Source organism: Salmo salar, chromosome ssa15 (genome assembly GCF_905237065.1).
Source record: "Salmo salar chromosome ssa15, Ssal_v3.1, whole genome shotgun sequence".
Taxonomy (NCBI): Eukaryota; Metazoa; Chordata; class Actinopteri; order Salmoniformes; family Salmonidae; genus Salmo; species Salmo salar.
In genome coordinates this window covers 44,160,612-44,178,928 of record NC_059456.1, presented here as the reverse complement: position 1 = coordinate 44,178,928, position 18,317 = coordinate 44,160,612, and the positions used below count along the sequence as shown (strand labels likewise).

The following is an 18,317-nucleotide window of genomic DNA, read 5'->3' as shown; positions in this document are numbered from 1 at the left end:
TATCCAGGCATTATGAGAGTTGGGGCACGACTGCAATGTAGGTAGAAACGACCAATCGCGGCTGATCTTTTGAGTGGATCAGGGCTTCAAATCAAATGGACCTCTGTCCTTGTCGGGATATATTTATGTGCAGAGTAGTGGGCTGTTCAATGTATAGCTAATGAAATGGGTGGGTTGAAACTTCCTCCTCTCCACCCAGAACATGGTGATACATTCCAGCCCGTGGCCTCAGACAGCTCCTGTTGTCTAACTCTTCATTATTCAACTTCCCCTTTCAGTCATTTAATAGACAGCAGTCCTTACACCGCTGTCTAATTACGTCCCATAAGGCATGACACATGAATCCAATCATGCCACTGAGAGATGGAATGTGGCAAGTCACAAGGGACCCAGGAGAACTACTTGTGTCTGGATCAGTGTGGTGATGATTGCCTGATAGCGTTCTGCATACAGTGAGGGAAAAAAGTATTTGATCCCCTGCTGATTTGTACATTTGCCCACTGACCAAGATCAGTCTATAATTTTAATGGTAGGTTTATTTGAACTGTGAGAGACAGAATAACAAACAAAAAAATCCAGAAAAACGCATGTAAAAAATGTTATAAAATGATTTGCATTTTAATGAGGGAAATAAGTATTTGACCCCCTCTCAATCAGAAAGATTTCTGGCTCCCAGGTGTCTTTTATACAGGTAACGAGCTGAGATTATGAGCACACTCTTAAAGGGAGTGCTCCTAATCTCAGTTTGTTACCTCTCTAAAAGACACCTGTCCACAGAAGCAATCAATCAATCAGATTCAAAACTCTCCACCATGGCCAAGACCAAAGAGCTCTCCAAGGATGTCAGGGACAAGATTGTAGACCTACACAAGGCTGGAATGGGCTACAAGACCATCGCCAAGCAGCTTGGTGAGAAGGTGACAACAGTTGGTGCGATTATTCGCAAATGGAAGAAACACAAAAGAACTGTCAATCTCCCTCGGCCTGGGGCTCCATGCAAGATCTCACATCGTGGAGTTGCAATGATCATGACAACGGTGAGAAATCAGCCCAGAACTACACGGGAGGATCTTGTCAATGATCTCAAGGCAGCTGGGACCATAGTCACCAAGAAAACAATTGGTAACACACTACGCCGTGAAGGACTGAAATCCTGCAGCACCAAAAAGGTCCCCCTGCTCAAGAAAGCACATATACATGCCCGTCTGAAGTTTGCCAATGAACATCTGAATGACTCAGAGGACAACTGGGTGAAAGTGTTGTGGTCAGATGAGACCAAAATGGAGCTCTTTGGCATCAACTCAACTCGCCGTGTTTGGAGGAGGAGGAATGCTGCCTATGACCCCAAGATCACCATCCCCACCATCAAACATGGAGGTGGAAACATTATGCTTTGGGGGTGTTTTTCTGCTAAGGGGACAGGACAACTTCACAGCATCAAAGGGACGATGGACGGGGCCATGTACCGTCATATCTTCGGTGAGAACCTCCTTCCCTCAGCCAGGGCATTGAAAATGGGTCGTGGATGGGTTTTCCAGCATGACAATGACCCAAAACACACGGCCAAGGCAACAAAGGAGTGGCTCAAGAAGAAGCACATTAAGGTCCTGGAGTGGCCTAGCCAGTCTCCAGACCTTAATCCCATAGAAAATCTGTGGAGGGAGCTGCAGGTTCGAGTTGCCAAACGTCAGCCTCGAAACCTTAATGACTTGGAGAACATCTGCAAAGAGGAGTGGGACAAAATCCCTCCTGAGATGTGTGCAAACCTAGTGGCCAACTACAAGAAACATCTGACCTCTGTGATTGACAACAAGGGTTTTGCCACCAAGTACTAAGTCATGTTTTGCAGAGGGGTCAAATACTTATTTCCCTCATTAAAATGCAAATCATTTTATAACATTTTTGACATGCGTTTTCAGGATTTTTTTGTTGTTATTCTGTCTCTCACTGTTCAAATAAACCTACCATGAAAATTATAGACTGATCATTTCTTTGTCAGTGGGAAAACGTACAAAATCAGCAGGGGATCAAATACTTTTTTTCCTCACTGTACATGTCCAGAGAATTCAGCGTCAGTGTGACCCACCTTGGCAGGCAGGGCAAGAGAAAATAAATATAAAGAAAACAAAGTGGGAAATTGCTCAGAAGTGCAGACAGTGAAGGTTAGAAGGTGCAATGTGAGAATGATGTGGAGAGAAAATAAAATATTACATTGTACAAAATCTTGAAGAAGATGTCTCAACACTGACAGAATTGCCAAGTAGGTTCAAATTTGATTGATGCATTTCACGACGTGGACCTTTTGGGGTGTATATCGTGGCTCCCCCCTCTCTCACTCTCTCTCCCACATCAGGTTTATACAAAGGTCATATATTCCTGCTGGAAACGTTCTCTCTTCCCTGCCATGGAGTATGGAGGGAGAGAGCCTATGGAGAACAAAGCGCTCCTCTTTAGAAACTCCTAATCCCCAAAATGGGAGAAATAAACAATATTTATATTTTTGAGAATGTGGGAATGGTCCGTGGACACTTAAGGGACAGTCATGTCGAGTGTGTTTCATTTGGTGATCTCATGAAGGACAGGAAACACACATAACTATATCTCTTAGAGTGTACATTTCCTAGCTGTCAGGTTTACTTCTGAATGTTGTATAAGATGGATGAATAAGTATAAGTACACTTTTGAAAAGATATCAATGTGATTTAGTCTTCTCTATGAGAATTGGTTGTTTTGTGGTTACTAACGCACAGTCAGTAGCCACGCCCAGGTGGGCACAAACATGATGAGACGGCCCCTTTTCTACCCAAGTATAAAAGCCCCCGTGACGCAATTCACACCAGACCACGCAAACCACGGTGTAAGCTAAGGTTGCAAATGGTTGAATTTCTAAGACCAAAACATGCCTGGTGACGCTGGTGTGTGAAGTGGTTTAAACTACAACTCTACCAGAGGACAAGACCAGCGAATGTGGAGATCATTCCCACATTGAAATGGCTAAGAAATCTACAAAGTAAAGAATCATTATTCAGACTGCAGCTGAGTAAATACTTTAGTCTGGTAAATGCATCCGATTCTAAGAAGATTTCCGAATGGTACTCTGAAGTAACTATTCTAACAACCTTCGACTTTGATCGCTTATGAACACAACCAGAGACTTTCTGTCGACTCTCTCCAGCAGACGGACCGGCGACCACAGAGAGAGACAACAAGACATACACTCGTAAATATGTACATTGCTATTTATTTTCGAATGAGTGGTCGTTCATGTAAGGTATTAGCTATTTCTATGAGTGTAGTTATCAGCTATGAGTTTCCCGCGCTTGAGCGGTCCACACCCCATTTCCTTTGTCTACCAAGCCGTCATATCGGTTTCATCCGCTAGGGACTTTTTCTTTGTATCATGTAATACCCCATGTATGAACTAATTGTGTGTTTTTTCATGTATTTATATGACTTGATTAGTGAGCTAATAAATAAATAATTAAACCAATTTGTATATAGCTGATTCATAATTTATGCTAGGGTTCGTGCAGATATCCAAGGGTTTGCGACATTCAGTAATGAGAACTGATGAGGTAATAACAATTCATTAATAATCGACTGTGTGATAGGATATGAAAATATCTGAAGAGTTATATTCGGGAAATTGATACTCTATAAACAACATTTTTCTGTGGTGCCCCAACTTCCTAGTTAATTAAAGTCACATGATTAGTTTAATCACTTAATTAAATTACACATAGAGAATTTATTTGATAATATAGTCTTCACATTTAATGATAGTCACAGACACGACACACACCTGTGTATTAGCATAGTAAAATAAATCCCCATCAAAATCCATCTGTTTAGGGCCTCCAGAGTGGCTCAGTGGTCTAAGGCACTGCATCACAGTGCTAGCTGTGCCACTAGAGAGTCTGGGTTTGAGTCCAGGCTCTGTCGCAGCTGGCCATGACCGGGAGGCCCATGGGATTGTGCATAATTGGCCCAGCGTTGTCCGGGTTAGGGAGGGTTTGGCCGGCAGTGCATGCTGACACGGGTGTATGGCGTTTCCTCTGACACATTGGTGCAGCTAGCTTCCGGGTTGGATGGGCATTGTGTCAAGAAGTAGTGTGGCTTGGCTTGGTTGGGTTGTGTTTCGGAGGATGCATGGCTCTTGACCTTTGCCTCTCCTGAGTCCGTACGGGAGTTGCAGTGATGAGACAAGACTGTAACTACTACCAATTGGATACCATGAAATAGGGCTGAAAAAAAATCCATCTGTTTAAGATAGAGATATATTTTTTTTGCATGGGCTGTGTCTCAATCCACCACATCCGTCGATGTCAGCCTTCTGCATCTGCGGTAGTCTCAAAAACACGACCCTAGGCAACACAGTGTCATGACGTGACCCTTTCTGGGTGTAGATCGTGGTTTCCCCTCTCTCACTCTCTCCTACACCCACCCTCAGGTCGTAAATTCCTGGCGGAGACTCTCTCCACCTTTTCATGCAGAGAGAGAGACCACAGAGTGAACAAAGGATTTCACGTGGCCAAACTCCTAAATCCCCAAAAAGGGAAAATGAAACTATATGTCCACTTGTGAGAATGTGGGAAGGGTACGTGGACACTTAAGGGACAGTTATGTTGAGTGTGTTTCCTTTGGTGACCTCACGAAGGACAGGAAACACACATAACTATATCTCTGAACGTGTACATTTCTCAATTATGGTGTTTGCATCTAATTCTTGTATAAAATGAATAAGTAAAGATGAAACTATTTGTGAAATGATGCAATGTGATGTTAAACCTTTAATGTGAGAGAATTGTATTCCTGTTAGGGCTTGGTAATTGTGGAGGAGGAATGAGGCGCAGGAACCAGCGAACACAGGGTAGTGGTGTTTTTAATATACACTCACCAAAAAAAAACAAATGTTCCCACACACAGGGGAGAAAATACATGCGGCGTACAACAACGTCGACATGAACACAAGCCGTCACACAAGAAACAATCATTAATCCCGCACGAACAGGAGCGGGCCAGCTAAACTAAATAGCCCCTCTAATGGCTAATTGACCACAGGTGTCACAAAATAAAAAAAGGGAAAAGCAAAAGGGAATCGGTGGCAGCTAATAGGCCGGTGACGACGACCGCCGAGCGCCACCCGAGCAGGAGGGGGCGCCACCGTCGGTGGGAATCGTGACAATTCCCTTTAAAGTTTAACTAAGTCATTGGCCTGCCCCCGTGAGCACAGATCTGGCGTCATGGAACCGCCTTTTCTATTGTTACGAATAAAAAACCCTCCCGAGGAAATACTCTTCAGAATAAGCAAACCCACAGTGTGAGCTGTGATTGCGAATAGTTAAGACCACGCATACCTCGGTGTAAACTGAGGTGGCACAGGTTTGAGTACCAAGATTAGAAAACCATACCACGTGGAGCATTGGCTACACGGCTGGAAATGGTTAAAGTCTGAGACTATCGATTCCTACAGAAAAAGAGCAAATCTTAGATACGAAGTACTAGTCTGCAGCTAGAAATTATGTAAACCTGGGATGCGAATACCAACAACTGCTGAAAGATGTATTCTATGAGAACATTTCTGAATGGTACTCTGAAGTATCCATGAAACCATGAAATACTTCGATCTTCAGGGAAAACAGAAATAGAGAGAGAGACTCGGATGAACTCTCCAGCAGACGGACTGGATTCCAACAGAGGAGACAGCAATAACATACACCGTAAATATGTGCTTGCAATTATTCTCGATTGAGCGGCCGGTCTTGTGCGAAGGATTAGCATTTCAATGTATAGAATTATAGACTGTGTAATTAATCTATTTAGTCTTTCCCGCTCTTTCTCAGTCCACACCCCCTTCCCTTTGTCCACCAAGCTGTCATATCGGTTTAGCCCACTAGGGAATCTTCCCTATCATTGTTAGTAATCAAGATCTACTGTTTGTTTGTTTATGCATTAATGTGATTATTTATTTCGTTAGTAAATAAATGATTAAGCCAATTGGTGTATGGATGATTTATAGTAAAGGCTGGGTTCGTGCAGATAACCAACTATTTACGACATTCAGATGAGACTGACGTGAGGTAAAGAATAATTAATTAATAGAAGACTAATTGATCAGATATTCAAATATCTGAAGAGTTATATTCGGAAAAGTATAACATTGTAATCTGAAGATTTTCCGTGGTGCCCCGACTTCCAAGTTAATTACATTTACTTGATTACTTTAATCACGTAATAACAATTACAGAGGATTGATTTGATAAAATAACAGTCTTCACCTTTAATGATGCCAAAGACACAACAACAGTAACTAGGTTTCAATGATGGACTCTTTTGGCATAGAGGATCTATGTCACTGCCTACGTCAATAAGGGGGAGTGAAAAAAAATCTGGGGACTCACCGAACAAATCACGAGGCAGACATGACAGAAGTTCGCGATTCTAAATCCAAAGTTTGCAGGCAAAACCTTTGCAGTGGTTTTAGTTAATGTACACTACATGACCACAAGTATGTGGTCACTTGCTCGTCGAACATTTCATTCCAAAATTATGGGCATTAATATGGAGTTGGTCCCCCCTTTTCTGCTATAACAGCCTCCACTCTTCTGGGAAAGCTTTCCACTAGATGTTGGAACATTGGTTCTGGAACTTGCTTCCATTCAGCCACAAGAACATTAGTGAGGTTAGCCGATTAGGCCTGGCTCGCAGTCAGTGTTCCAATTCATCCAAAAGGTGTTCGATGGGGTTGAGGTCAGGGCTCTAAGTAGGCCATACTCGACAAACCATTTCTGTATGGACCTCGCTTTGTGCACGGGGGCAATGTCATGCTGAAACAGTAAAAGGCCTTCCCCAAACTGCTGCCACAAAGTTGGAAGCACAGAATTGTCTAGAATGTCATTGTATGCAGTAGTGTTATGATTTCCCTTCACTGGAACGAAGGGGCCTAGCCCGAACCATGAAACCCGAACCACCCCAAGTTCATTATTCCGCCTCCACCAAACTTTACAGTTGGCACTATGCATTGGGGCAGGTAGCGTTCTCCTGGCATCCGCCATACCCAGATTAGTCCATCGGATTGCCAGATGGTGAAGCGTGATTCATCACTCCAGAGAACGCGTTTCCACTGCTCAACGCTTGGCATTGCGCATGGTGATCTTAGGCTTGTGTACGGCTGTTCGGCCATGGAAACCCATTTCATGAAGCTCCCGACGAACATTTCTTGTGCCGACGTTGCTTCTAGAGGCAGTTTAGCTGAATCCACTCATTTGAAGGGGTGTCCACATACTATTGTATATAAAGTGTTGTTGATGCATTAAAAATAACCTCCATCATGCGAGCTACTAGTCTGTATTTTATTCAAGTGAACAAAGTAGTGATGTTGGCAGTGACGTAGTTCCTCTAATAGTCCATAATTGAAACCAGACTGTAGTCACTACATCTGCGGACGAAGGTGGCAGAGCTACAGTGGTGTTTGTCAGATCAGGAGACATCCCGAAAATTGGCCTTCTCATGAAAAAGTCTGTAGGTCTGAATGGTTTGGGCTAATATGACCCCTCTATGTAAAGATGAGACTCTCACGAACATGATGTTGTTCTCTGTTTTGCTCTAAAACCCCCACAGGTGTTACGAAACTCATCTGAAGGTAACCTGGTACCGGGTCGAAAAATCTATAGAATTGAATAGGGCATTTCCATGTCAAAGCTAACATACGGGTCAAAACATACCTTCTTTTGATTTATTTTTTGACTATCTGATTTCCATGCATGAATCTGTTATTCAATGTATTTTTATGGGCTAATAGCAGTAAGGCCAAATTAAATGTTTCATCAAATATGTTTTATATATTTGTTTTTGATACCTACAGGGGTCCTACAAATTCTAAATCAAATAGCTAAATTATCCTTGGTATGACCATCTTAAAACAATTCCATATGTTAGCTTAGTAGAAACTCAGCCCAGGACCCTTAGACTAGGGGGTTCACTTTACTTATTAGATCTCGGGTCATAGGTAGCCTAGTGGTTAGAGTGTTGGACTAGTAACTGAAAGGTTGCAAGATCAAATCCCCGAGCTGACAAGGTAAAAATCTGTAGTTCTGCCCCTGAACAAGGCAGTTAACCCACTGTTCCTAGCTGTCATTAGAAAGTAAGAATTTGTTCTTAACTGACTTGCCTCGTTAAATAAAGGTAAAAAAAATGGCATTGGGCAGAAACTATAAGATTAGCAACCCCTCACTGGGTAACTCTATTTCTCTTGCCACAGCTCACTGAAGAGTCCGCACAAAGGAGCAGCAACCCCTGACCTGAGAAAAACTCTTGCATGATGTTACAGCACTTAATTAATGCAGTGCCTTCACCACAGAGTCCAATCGACTACTTGGAGCTGAGCCTCATTCGAATGCAGCCTGACAGGAGGCACAGAGACATTGGAGTAGACGTCTCAGAAAGAAAAGACTACAAAGCAGAGTAGGTTACAGACAATTTCAATTAACATGCACTGCACTGATCTGGAACATCATTTTATATATATATATATATATATATATATATATATATATATATATATATATACATATATATATATATATATATACACACACACACACACACACACACACACATATATATATATATATATATATATATATATATATATATATATATATATATATATATATATACACACACACATATATACACACACACACTATATATATATATATATATATATATATATATATACACACACATATATACACACACACACACACATACACATATATATATATATATATATACACACACACACACACATATATACATATATATACATATATACACACACACACACACAGTATCAGTCAAAAGTTTGAACACACCTACTCATTCAAGCGTTTTTCTTTATTTTTTGTAAATTATTTTCTACATTGTAGAATAATAGTGAAGACATCAAAACTATGAAATGACACATATGGAATCATGTAGTAAGCAAAAAAGTGTTAAACAAATCAAAATATATTTTATATTTCATATTCTTCAAAGTAGCCAACCTTTGCCATGATGACAGCTTTGCACACTCTTGGCATTCTCTCAACCAGCTTCATGAGGTAGTCACCTGGAAGGCATTTCAATTAACAGGTGTGCCTTGTTAAAAGTTAATTTCTTTCCTTCTTAATGCTTTTGAGCCAATCAGTAGGGTTGGTATACAGAAGATAGCCCTATTTGGTAATAGACCAAGTCCATATTATGGCAAGAACAGATCAAATAAGCAAAGAGAAATGACAGTCCATCATTACTTTAAGACATGAAGGTCAGTCAATCCGGAACATTTCAAGAACTTTTAATGTTTCTTCAAGTGCAGTCACAAAAACCATCAAGTACTATGATGAAACTGGCTCTCATGAGCACCGCCACAGGAAAGGGAGTTACCTCTGCTGCAGAGGATAAGTTCATTAGAGTTACCAGCCTCATAAATTGCAGCCCAAATAAATGCTTCACAGAGTTCAAGTAACAGATACATCTCAATATCAACTGTTCAGAGGCGACTGCGTGAATCAGGCCTTCATGGTCAAATTGCTGCAAAGAACTACAGTCCTTTGGTCTGATGTGTCCAAATTTGAGATTATTGGTTCCAACCGCCGTGAGATGCAGAGTAGGGAAATGGATGATCTCTGCATGTGTGATTCCCACCGTGAAGCATGGAGGAGGAGGTGAGATGGTGTAGGGGTGCGTTGCTGGTAACACTGTCCATGATTTATTTAGAATTCAAGGCACACTTAACCAGCATGGCTACCACAGCATTCTGTAGCAATACGCCATCCCATCCGGTTTGTGCTTAGTGGGACTATAATTTGTTTTTCAACAGAACAATGACCCAACACACGTCCAGGCTGTGTAAGGGCTATTTGACCAAGAAGGAGTGATGGAGTGCTGCATCAGATAACATGGCCTCCACAATCACCCGACCTCAACCCAATTGAGATGGTTTGGGATGAGTTGGACCGCAGAGTGAAGGAAAAGCAGCCAACAAGTGCTCAGCATGTGTGGGAACTCCTTCAAGACTGTTGGAAATACATTCCAGGTGAAGCTTGTTGAGAGAATGCCAAGAGTGTGCAAAGCTGTCATCAAGGCAAAGGGTGGCTACTTTCTTGGTTACTACATGATTCCATATGTGTTATTTCATAGTTCTTATGTTTTCACTATTATTCTACAATGTAGAAAATAGTAAAAATAAAGTAAAACCCTTGAATGAGTAGGTGTTTCCAAACTTTGGACTAGTACTGTATATTTACAGTACTGCCATCAGGGTGCAAACTGAGGTCTTAAAGGTTGGGCAAAGAGGTGAATGTTTTTATACCATAAATAGATTGATTTACTTTATTTTCCCCAAATGAACTTCAGGTGTGGCAAGTCGAATAAGATATATGTATACTGCTCAAAAAAATAAAGGGATCACTTAAACAACACAATGTAACTCCAAGTCAATCACACTTCTGTGAAATCAAACTGTCCACTTAGGAAGCAACACTGATTGACAATAAATTTCACATGCTGTTCTGCAAATGGAATAGACAACAGGTGGAAATTATAGGCAATAAGCAAGACACCCCCAATAAAGGAGTGGTTCAGCAGGTGGTGACCACAGACCACTTCTCAGTTCCTATGCTTCCTGGCTGATGTTTTGGTCACTTTTGAATGCTGGCGGTGCTTTCACTCTAGTGGTAGCATGAGACGGAGTCTACAACCCACACAAGTGGCTCAGGTAGTGCAGCTCATCCAGGATGGCACATCAATGCGAGCTGTGGCAAGAAGGTTTGCTGTGTCTGTCAGCGTAGTGTCCAGAGCATGGAGGTGCTACCAGGAGACAGGCCAGTACATCAGGAGACGTGGAGGAGGCCGTAGGAGGGCAACAACCCAGCAGCAGGACCGCTACCTCCGCATTTGTGCAAGGAGGAGCAGGAGAAGCACTGCCAGAGCCCTGCAAAATGACCTCCAGCAGGCCATAAATGTGCATGTGTCTGCTCAAACGGTCAGAAACAGACTCCATGAGGGTGGTATGAGGGCCCGACGTCCACAGGTGGGGGTTGTGCTTACAGCCCAACACCGTGCAGGACGTTTGGCATTTGTCAGAGAACACCAAGATTGGCAAATTCGCCACTGGCGCCCTGTGCTCTTCACAGATGAAAGCAGGTTCACACTGAGCACATGTGACAGATGTGACAGTGTCTGGAGACGCCGTGGAGAACGTTCTGCTGCCTGCAACATCCTCCAGCATGACCGGTTTGGCGGTGGGTCAGTCATGGTGTGGGGTGGCATTTCTTTGGGGGGCTGCACAGCCCTCCATGTGCTCGCCAGAGGTAGCCTGACTGCCATTAGGTACCGAGATGAGATCCTCAGACCCCTTGTGAGACCATATGCTGGTGCAGTTGGCCCTGGGTTCCTCCTAATGCAAGACAATGCTAGACCTCATGTGGCTGGAGTGTGTCAGCAGTTCCTGCAAGAGGAAGGCATTGATGCTATGGACTGGCCCGCCCATTCCCCAGACCTGAATCCAACTGAGCACATCTGGGACATCATGTCTCGCTCCATCCACCAACGCCACGTTGCACCACAGACTGTCCAGGAGTTGGCGGATGCTTTAGTCCAGGTCTGGGAGGAGATCCCTCAGGAGACCATCCGCCACCTCATCAGGAGCATGCCCAGGCATTGTAGGGAGGTCATACAGGCACGTGGAGGCCACACACACACTACTGAGCCTCATTTTGACTTGTTTTAAGGACATTACATCAAAGTTGGATCAGCCTGTAGTGTGGTTTTCCACTTTAATTTTGAGTGTGACTCCAAATCCAGACCTCCATGGGTTGATAAATTGGATTTCCATTGATTATTTTTGTGTGATTTTGTTGTCAGCACATTCAACTATGTAAAGAAAAAAGTATTTAATAAGATTATTTCTTTCATTCAGATCTAGGATGTGTTGTTTAAGTGTTCCCTTTATTTTTTTGAGCAGTGTAGAGATATATATATATATATATATATATATATTTATATTTATATATCTGGATAAAGATATATAAAAATATATAAACAGCAACATTCACACATGACATATACAAATGCTTACTATATATACAAGATTAACATAAATCACAAACATCTATTTCCATTTAAAAGCCTACCGATGCCAGTGCTAAACTGTTATTGGCTCTCATGATTTTAAGAGGTTAACCTCTCTGGCGCAGGCGTTCCGCTAGCGACCCACCTCGACAACATCCGGTGAAATTGCAGAGCGCCAAATTCAAAATACAGAAATACTCATCATAAACATTCATAAAAGATACAAGTGTTATACATCGGCTTAAAGATAAACTTCTTGTTAATCCAGCCGCTGTGTCAGATTTCAAAAAGCCTTTACGGCGAAAGCATAACATGCGATTATCTGAGGACAGCGCACCGCTTACAAAAGAATACAAACATTTTCAAGCCAAGTAGATGAGTCACGAAAGTCAGAAATAACAATAAAATTAATCACTTACCTTTGATGAGCTTCATCTGGTTGCAGTCACAAGAGTTCCTGTTACACAATAAATGTTTGTTTTGTTCGATTAAGTTTCTCTTTATGTCGCAAAAACTCAGTTTTGTTGGAGCATTTTGTTCAGTAATCCACTGGCTCAATGGCGGTCACAACATGCAGACGAATACATCCTAATAGTACCAGTAAAGTTCATCAAAACATGTCAAACGATGTTTATAATTAATCCTCAGGTTGTCTATTGTCTAAATAATCTATAATATTTCAACTGGACAATAGTGTCTTCAATAGAAAGGAAAAATAACGAACGGCGCACAATCGGTCACGCGCGCAAAGGAGCTCTGCTTCATTCTGCATGTCACTTACAATATGGTCTCCTTCTTCCTCACTTTTCAGAATACAAGCAATATCTAAAGACTGTTGACATCTAATGGAAGCCATAGGAACTGCAATCTGGGTCCTAACCCAACACATACTGTATAGGCAGGCAGTTGAAAACTACACACATCAAAAATATCCCCCTTCCCTGATGGATTTTCCTCAGGTTTTCGCCTGCCATATCAGTTCTGTTATACTCACAGACATTTATTTAACAGTTTTGGAAACTGTCAAGTGTTCTCTATCCAAATCTACCAATTATATGCATTTCCTAGCTTCTGGGCCTGAGTAACAGGCAGTTTACTTTGGGCACGCTTCTCATCCAGATGTCGAAATACTGCCCCCAAGCCATAACAAGTTTTAAGAGTATTTGACATTTATTTTGGGAAAAATTGTTGAAAATAGTTTAAGTAGTATTAGTATTTTTAAGAATTCATTCTAAAATTGTATTTGGTTTTACAAGTAGGCATTGAATACTGCAAATAGAAGTATTTGATTTGGCCAGTCTATTTGAAAATACTAAAATACAAAGAACAAGTATTTAAAATACAAATATTTAAATAATAATTTATCTGAACCTAGGTATGGGCAAAAGACATCACACAACATTGAATGTGTGTTGATGTGCAATTGAGCTGTTAACTAATGTGCATCCGAATAAAGAAAGTTGCACACTCCATATATAATCTACCAGTACTTTATCAGGTATTTACCAACATTTCGGCATCACTGTGCATCCAACATAAAACAAAAAATGTACTTGCTAAGATACAGTTGTGAATATTTTCTAACTTTACATATAAATGGTCTATAGGCCAGTATTGACCACATATTCTAAGTGACTGCATCATGTCTACCCCAAAACATGGGTCCTGGATTCAAACATGTAGGCTCAAGCAGAAATAATCTTTTAAAGTAAATTGCAAAGTACAGGTTTATGTCTCCATTCTTTATCTCTAAACCTTACGTGCACAGGACTAGTTTTTCTTTGTGTTTAGCTATTTGGTTCATTATGAACAGAGAACAGCGCAGATACAGACTACATTTTACCTCAACACAGATTTATTAGGAATTGCAAGAGTTAGCCAACCCTCTGAGTGGGTATGGTATCCCGTACTTCTTCTATAAGTTAGTAACAATGTTAGGTAATGAGGGAGTTTTTGCATAAAAGTTTTATAATTGAACAGAATGCGTTGTTTCTACCTAGTTGATGCCAATGAGGGCCACCTCCCTTCCATTTTTATATGAACAGAGGCTCCCAAGTGGCGCAGCGATCTAAGGCACTGCATCTCAGTGCAAGAAGCGTCACTACAGTCCCTAGTTTGAATCCAGGCTGTATCACATCCAGCCGTGATTGGGAGTCCCATAGGGCGGCGCACAATTGGCCCAGCGTCGTCTGGGGTAGGCCGTCATTCTTAATAAGAATTTGTTCTTAACTGACTTGTCTCGTTAAATAAACGTAGAATTATTTGTTTAATTTTTTTAAATAGAGTACAGTATATTCTGGGCTCTAGAGCTCCTCAGAATAGCACAGCGGTGCCTCACCCATGGGGGCTTTTGATCCTGGGTCTCACTGGGAACAGGTATCCCCTGTCTCACAAAAGATCAAGATGGTGATGAGTAAAAGAACTTTGCATACGTTTGCAGTCTAGTGAGCCCTGGATTATGCATTATGTAATCAAAACAAAATTATTCAATGAGCAAAGTAGATGCAGCACACTGATCTAATGTAATTTACAAACACACAAAACAGGGCCAAAATGAAAATAGAGAAATAAAACAAATGGATGTCAGCAGACAGGGGATACCTGGTCCCAGTGTAACCCAGAATAAATACCCTCTGTGGGTGAGACACCACTGTGCTACCTTGAGCAGCTCTAGGGCCCAGAATATGACTCGCTAAGTCAGCATACAGTACTCTATTGCCTCTGTTCAAATTAAAATGAAATACTCGCCAGTACCGAGGTGTTGTGCTGAGCCCCAGCCAATTGCCACTGGGCTATTCTGTTCAAAGTGGGTGCATCTGTGTGTGTGTGTGTGTGTGTGTGTGTGTGTGTGTGTGTGTGTGTGTGTGTGTGTGTGTGTGTTTGTGTTGTTTGTGTTGGAAGAGGCGAGTTGGGAAGATTGTTATGTAAGGTATGTGTTATTATTAATTAGATAGGACAGGTCTCCTGAGCTCCATCCTTGGCCCAGTGACGTTGGTGTTCGCCCACACTTATATAGACACACACACACACACACACATACATATCTCTGCCATCCCTGTCTCCTTTGAGAGAGATGGACTAAAGCGGGATCTAAATACAAACAACTTGGAACAAAAGCCCCAGAGCTTTTCCTCACACAAACAGATATGCAATTTATACCAATGTGATTAATGAACATAGTATGACAGCAGGTCGGGCAACGAACGCTTAATAGGATAAAAATGCATCTGACGTGCGGTCAGACGGATCCGAACTCTAAGGGTTCGATTAAATCGGTATAGCAGAACTTCAGCGTTATAGCACCGATATAACATCAACTCGCTCGAATGTCTGATTGATCAATGCTACTCATTTGACTCTTAAAACAGCAAACCATTAGCCATTAGATTAGTCATTTAGTATTACCTGCACAACCACACATTGCAGGAGAACAATGGAAAAGTCATTATTTTGGCCGGGATTCAATTCATAGCATGCTGGAAGGCCGACACTGAGATTTATATATATATTTTTTTTTATAAATCTTGTGTTGAAAAAAACCCTCCAGAAAAACAAGTGTGAGAGAACTTGCGCTTCTTACACATTTTAGTGCATTCCAGCATGATTTTTCTTTCCTTTCCTCCCCTAAAAGCATGAACGTCTTTACAAATCTAGCCCTACCATCCTAACCCAGCCAAACCATAAACACAACAACTTTGGCCTAATGCAACAACTCTGATCCTTCATTAATCTAATCCAAAGCCAGGCCATATTGTATCAGTCCCTCATGGCTTAATTTGCGCTGGGGTTTCAGGCATTCCCCAAAGCCTCTAGCCTTGATGATGCAACCCAAGCGCCTCTTGATCTAATAATTATTTTTGACTGCTCTGATTCAAATCAAAATATGTTCTCAAATATCCCCTCTGATAACTCCACTGCATGAAAGATTGTGTTAAACCTACTGCCAATCTCTTAATTTCATGAGTAAGCACAAAAGTGGTGATTGCTCCATAGCTGTATGGACTTACGGTACTCTCCACAGCTCTTTTGAGCTCCTACTGCCCTGAGGTTGTGGCTTCAAAGTTCCCTGTGCAGGGTATAATATCTTCATATAATCTCATCACGATCCTGACATGAAACATATTATAAGCCTTACAATAACCCCTTTCACACAGAGGGTTTTTACTGTTTTTGTATAGGGGGGTAAAAAACTGCAAAAACCCAGCACAAGACCTAGTCATGGAACCTGTATAAAACAGGTTATGAGTCTGTCTGCAAACAGCAGGTAAATAACAGGCTGTTTGAACAGGGGCCCTTCAGTATTATGGTCAATTAACAAAAAACTATAGAAGAAGCTAGGGGTAATACATGCTTATAACAGCAAGGAAAGTACTATAGAGGTTAGTTAGTGATTAGCATTAGCACGTGTGGAGCTCATGTGGTAGGCACATGAGGAGGCGTTTTGCAGAGATAAAGATACACAAACTAATAGTATAATATAGAAAACATGTGGATTTATATGGAGAAGCAAAGTTGAAAGCAGTCGTTGTTGTTTCTTGGCTGCGTGCATTGGCCTAGCTAACATAGGCATGCAGACCCAGACTCTCATGCAGACCCAGAACTATGCCTGCTTGAGTGACAGGGGGCAGGGCCTGATGTGAGTAGGAAGCAGCCGCAATAGGAGAAAGAGGGAGACTGGAGAGAGATGACAAACGCAGTAAACTGTAAAAGCCTTTACACGTAGCTGAGTGAGGTTTCAAAAACTCACAGCCTCTTATGATATGCATTTTTTAAATTTAACTAGGTAAGAACAAATTCTTATTTACAATGACGGCCTACCCCGGCCAAACCTGGACAACGCTGGGCCAATTGTGCGCCGGCCTATGGGACTCCCAATCACGGCAGGAGGTGATACAGCCTGGATTCGAACCAGGGACTGTAGTGACACCTCTTGTACTGAGATGCAGTGCCTTAGACCGCTGCACCACTCGGTGAATGGCATACGGCACATGTCAATATCACAATTTGAAATAAAAATTGATTAATTGTGCAGCCCTAGACTATGTTCCATACTCTATCCGGTAGTTGCACATGATCATTGGTAGTCTTTCTTGGCTTGAACTGTAGAATTTTAGTTGGCGAGGAGCCTTTCAACTTTGCGCTATTAGCTATTGTAAAAGAGAATAACCTACCTAGTTTCACAAAGTCATAGATAAATATGAATACTTACAGCCCACCATCATCATCGCCACAGAGAAGATCTTCTCGCCGTCTGTTGTGGGAGCGATGTTACCAAAGCCGATGGTGGTGAGACTGGTCATGGTGAAGTAGAGAGAGGAGATGTAGAGCGTGTCCTTGCTTGGGCCGCCCTCCCACTGGCCAGAGCCGCTGGCGTTGTAGCGGTAGGGTGAGCCAATGCTCGTGGCCAACTGGTAGAGCCAGCTGTCTGTCTTGATTGTGTTGGTGGCTTCGTCAATGACCTCGTAGTCCCCAATGCTGTACCAGATGCAGGCCAGCCAGTGGGCCACCAGGCCGAAGACGCACACCAGTAGAACTAAGACCGCCGCCCCGTACTCCAGGTAATGGTCAAGCTTCCGGGCCACGCGGCCCAAGCGGAGAAGTCGGACCACCTTCAGTGAGCTGAAGAGGCTGCTGAGGCCCTAGAGACAGAGAGAAAGGAGAACGATAGAGGAGATGGAGATAAATATAGAGAAAGATAGGGAGAGAGCAATTGCAATATGGTCCACTCATACATCAATTTAGACCTAGGTCTGCGAGCTTCGGGCGCAAGCTTTGAACCACTTGTTTTTGGGGGTCACGGGTCAAAAAAGTTTGAGAACCACTGCACTAGACAACACTGGACAACTAGAAATAATCCAACTTAAAAAAAAATGCATGCATGTATGCATGCTAATAGTCACTCTTTTTGTTCAATTATGTGGCACAATTTCATGAGGACAGGGAATTTGTCAGTGAAATCGTCATGCAACTGTGGGTGTATTTGTAATATTCTCCTATGGACTCAGTGCAATTAAAAAGCACTGAAGCAAACTGTAAAACAAATACTCAACTCTAATGAGAGCCTTGAATCAGCTGCTACTGAGGTTTACTCAGCTCCACAGCTCTAGAAGGGGCCATGATTACACAGCAAAAATCTGATCTAAATCAGTAAACAGGTTCAGTAAAAACACCTTATCTTTTTTTGTTAACAAAAATTCAAGAAA

General features: G+C 42.0%; 1 protein-coding gene across 1 annotated transcript in view; it reads right to left on the bottom strand.

The window, feature by feature from the left end:
• The window catches only part of kcnh5a (potassium voltage-gated channel, subfamily H (eag-related), member 5a), a 142,343-nt gene that overhangs the window by 50,147 nt on the left and 73,879 nt on the right, over window positions 1–18,317 (bottom strand). The window contains exon 8 of the mRNA XM_014144675.2: window positions 17,324–17,753. Coding sequence (XP_014000150.1) covers window positions 17,324–17,753 — 430 coding nt within the window. The remainder of the gene's footprint in view (window positions 1–17,323; window positions 17,754–18,317) is intronic.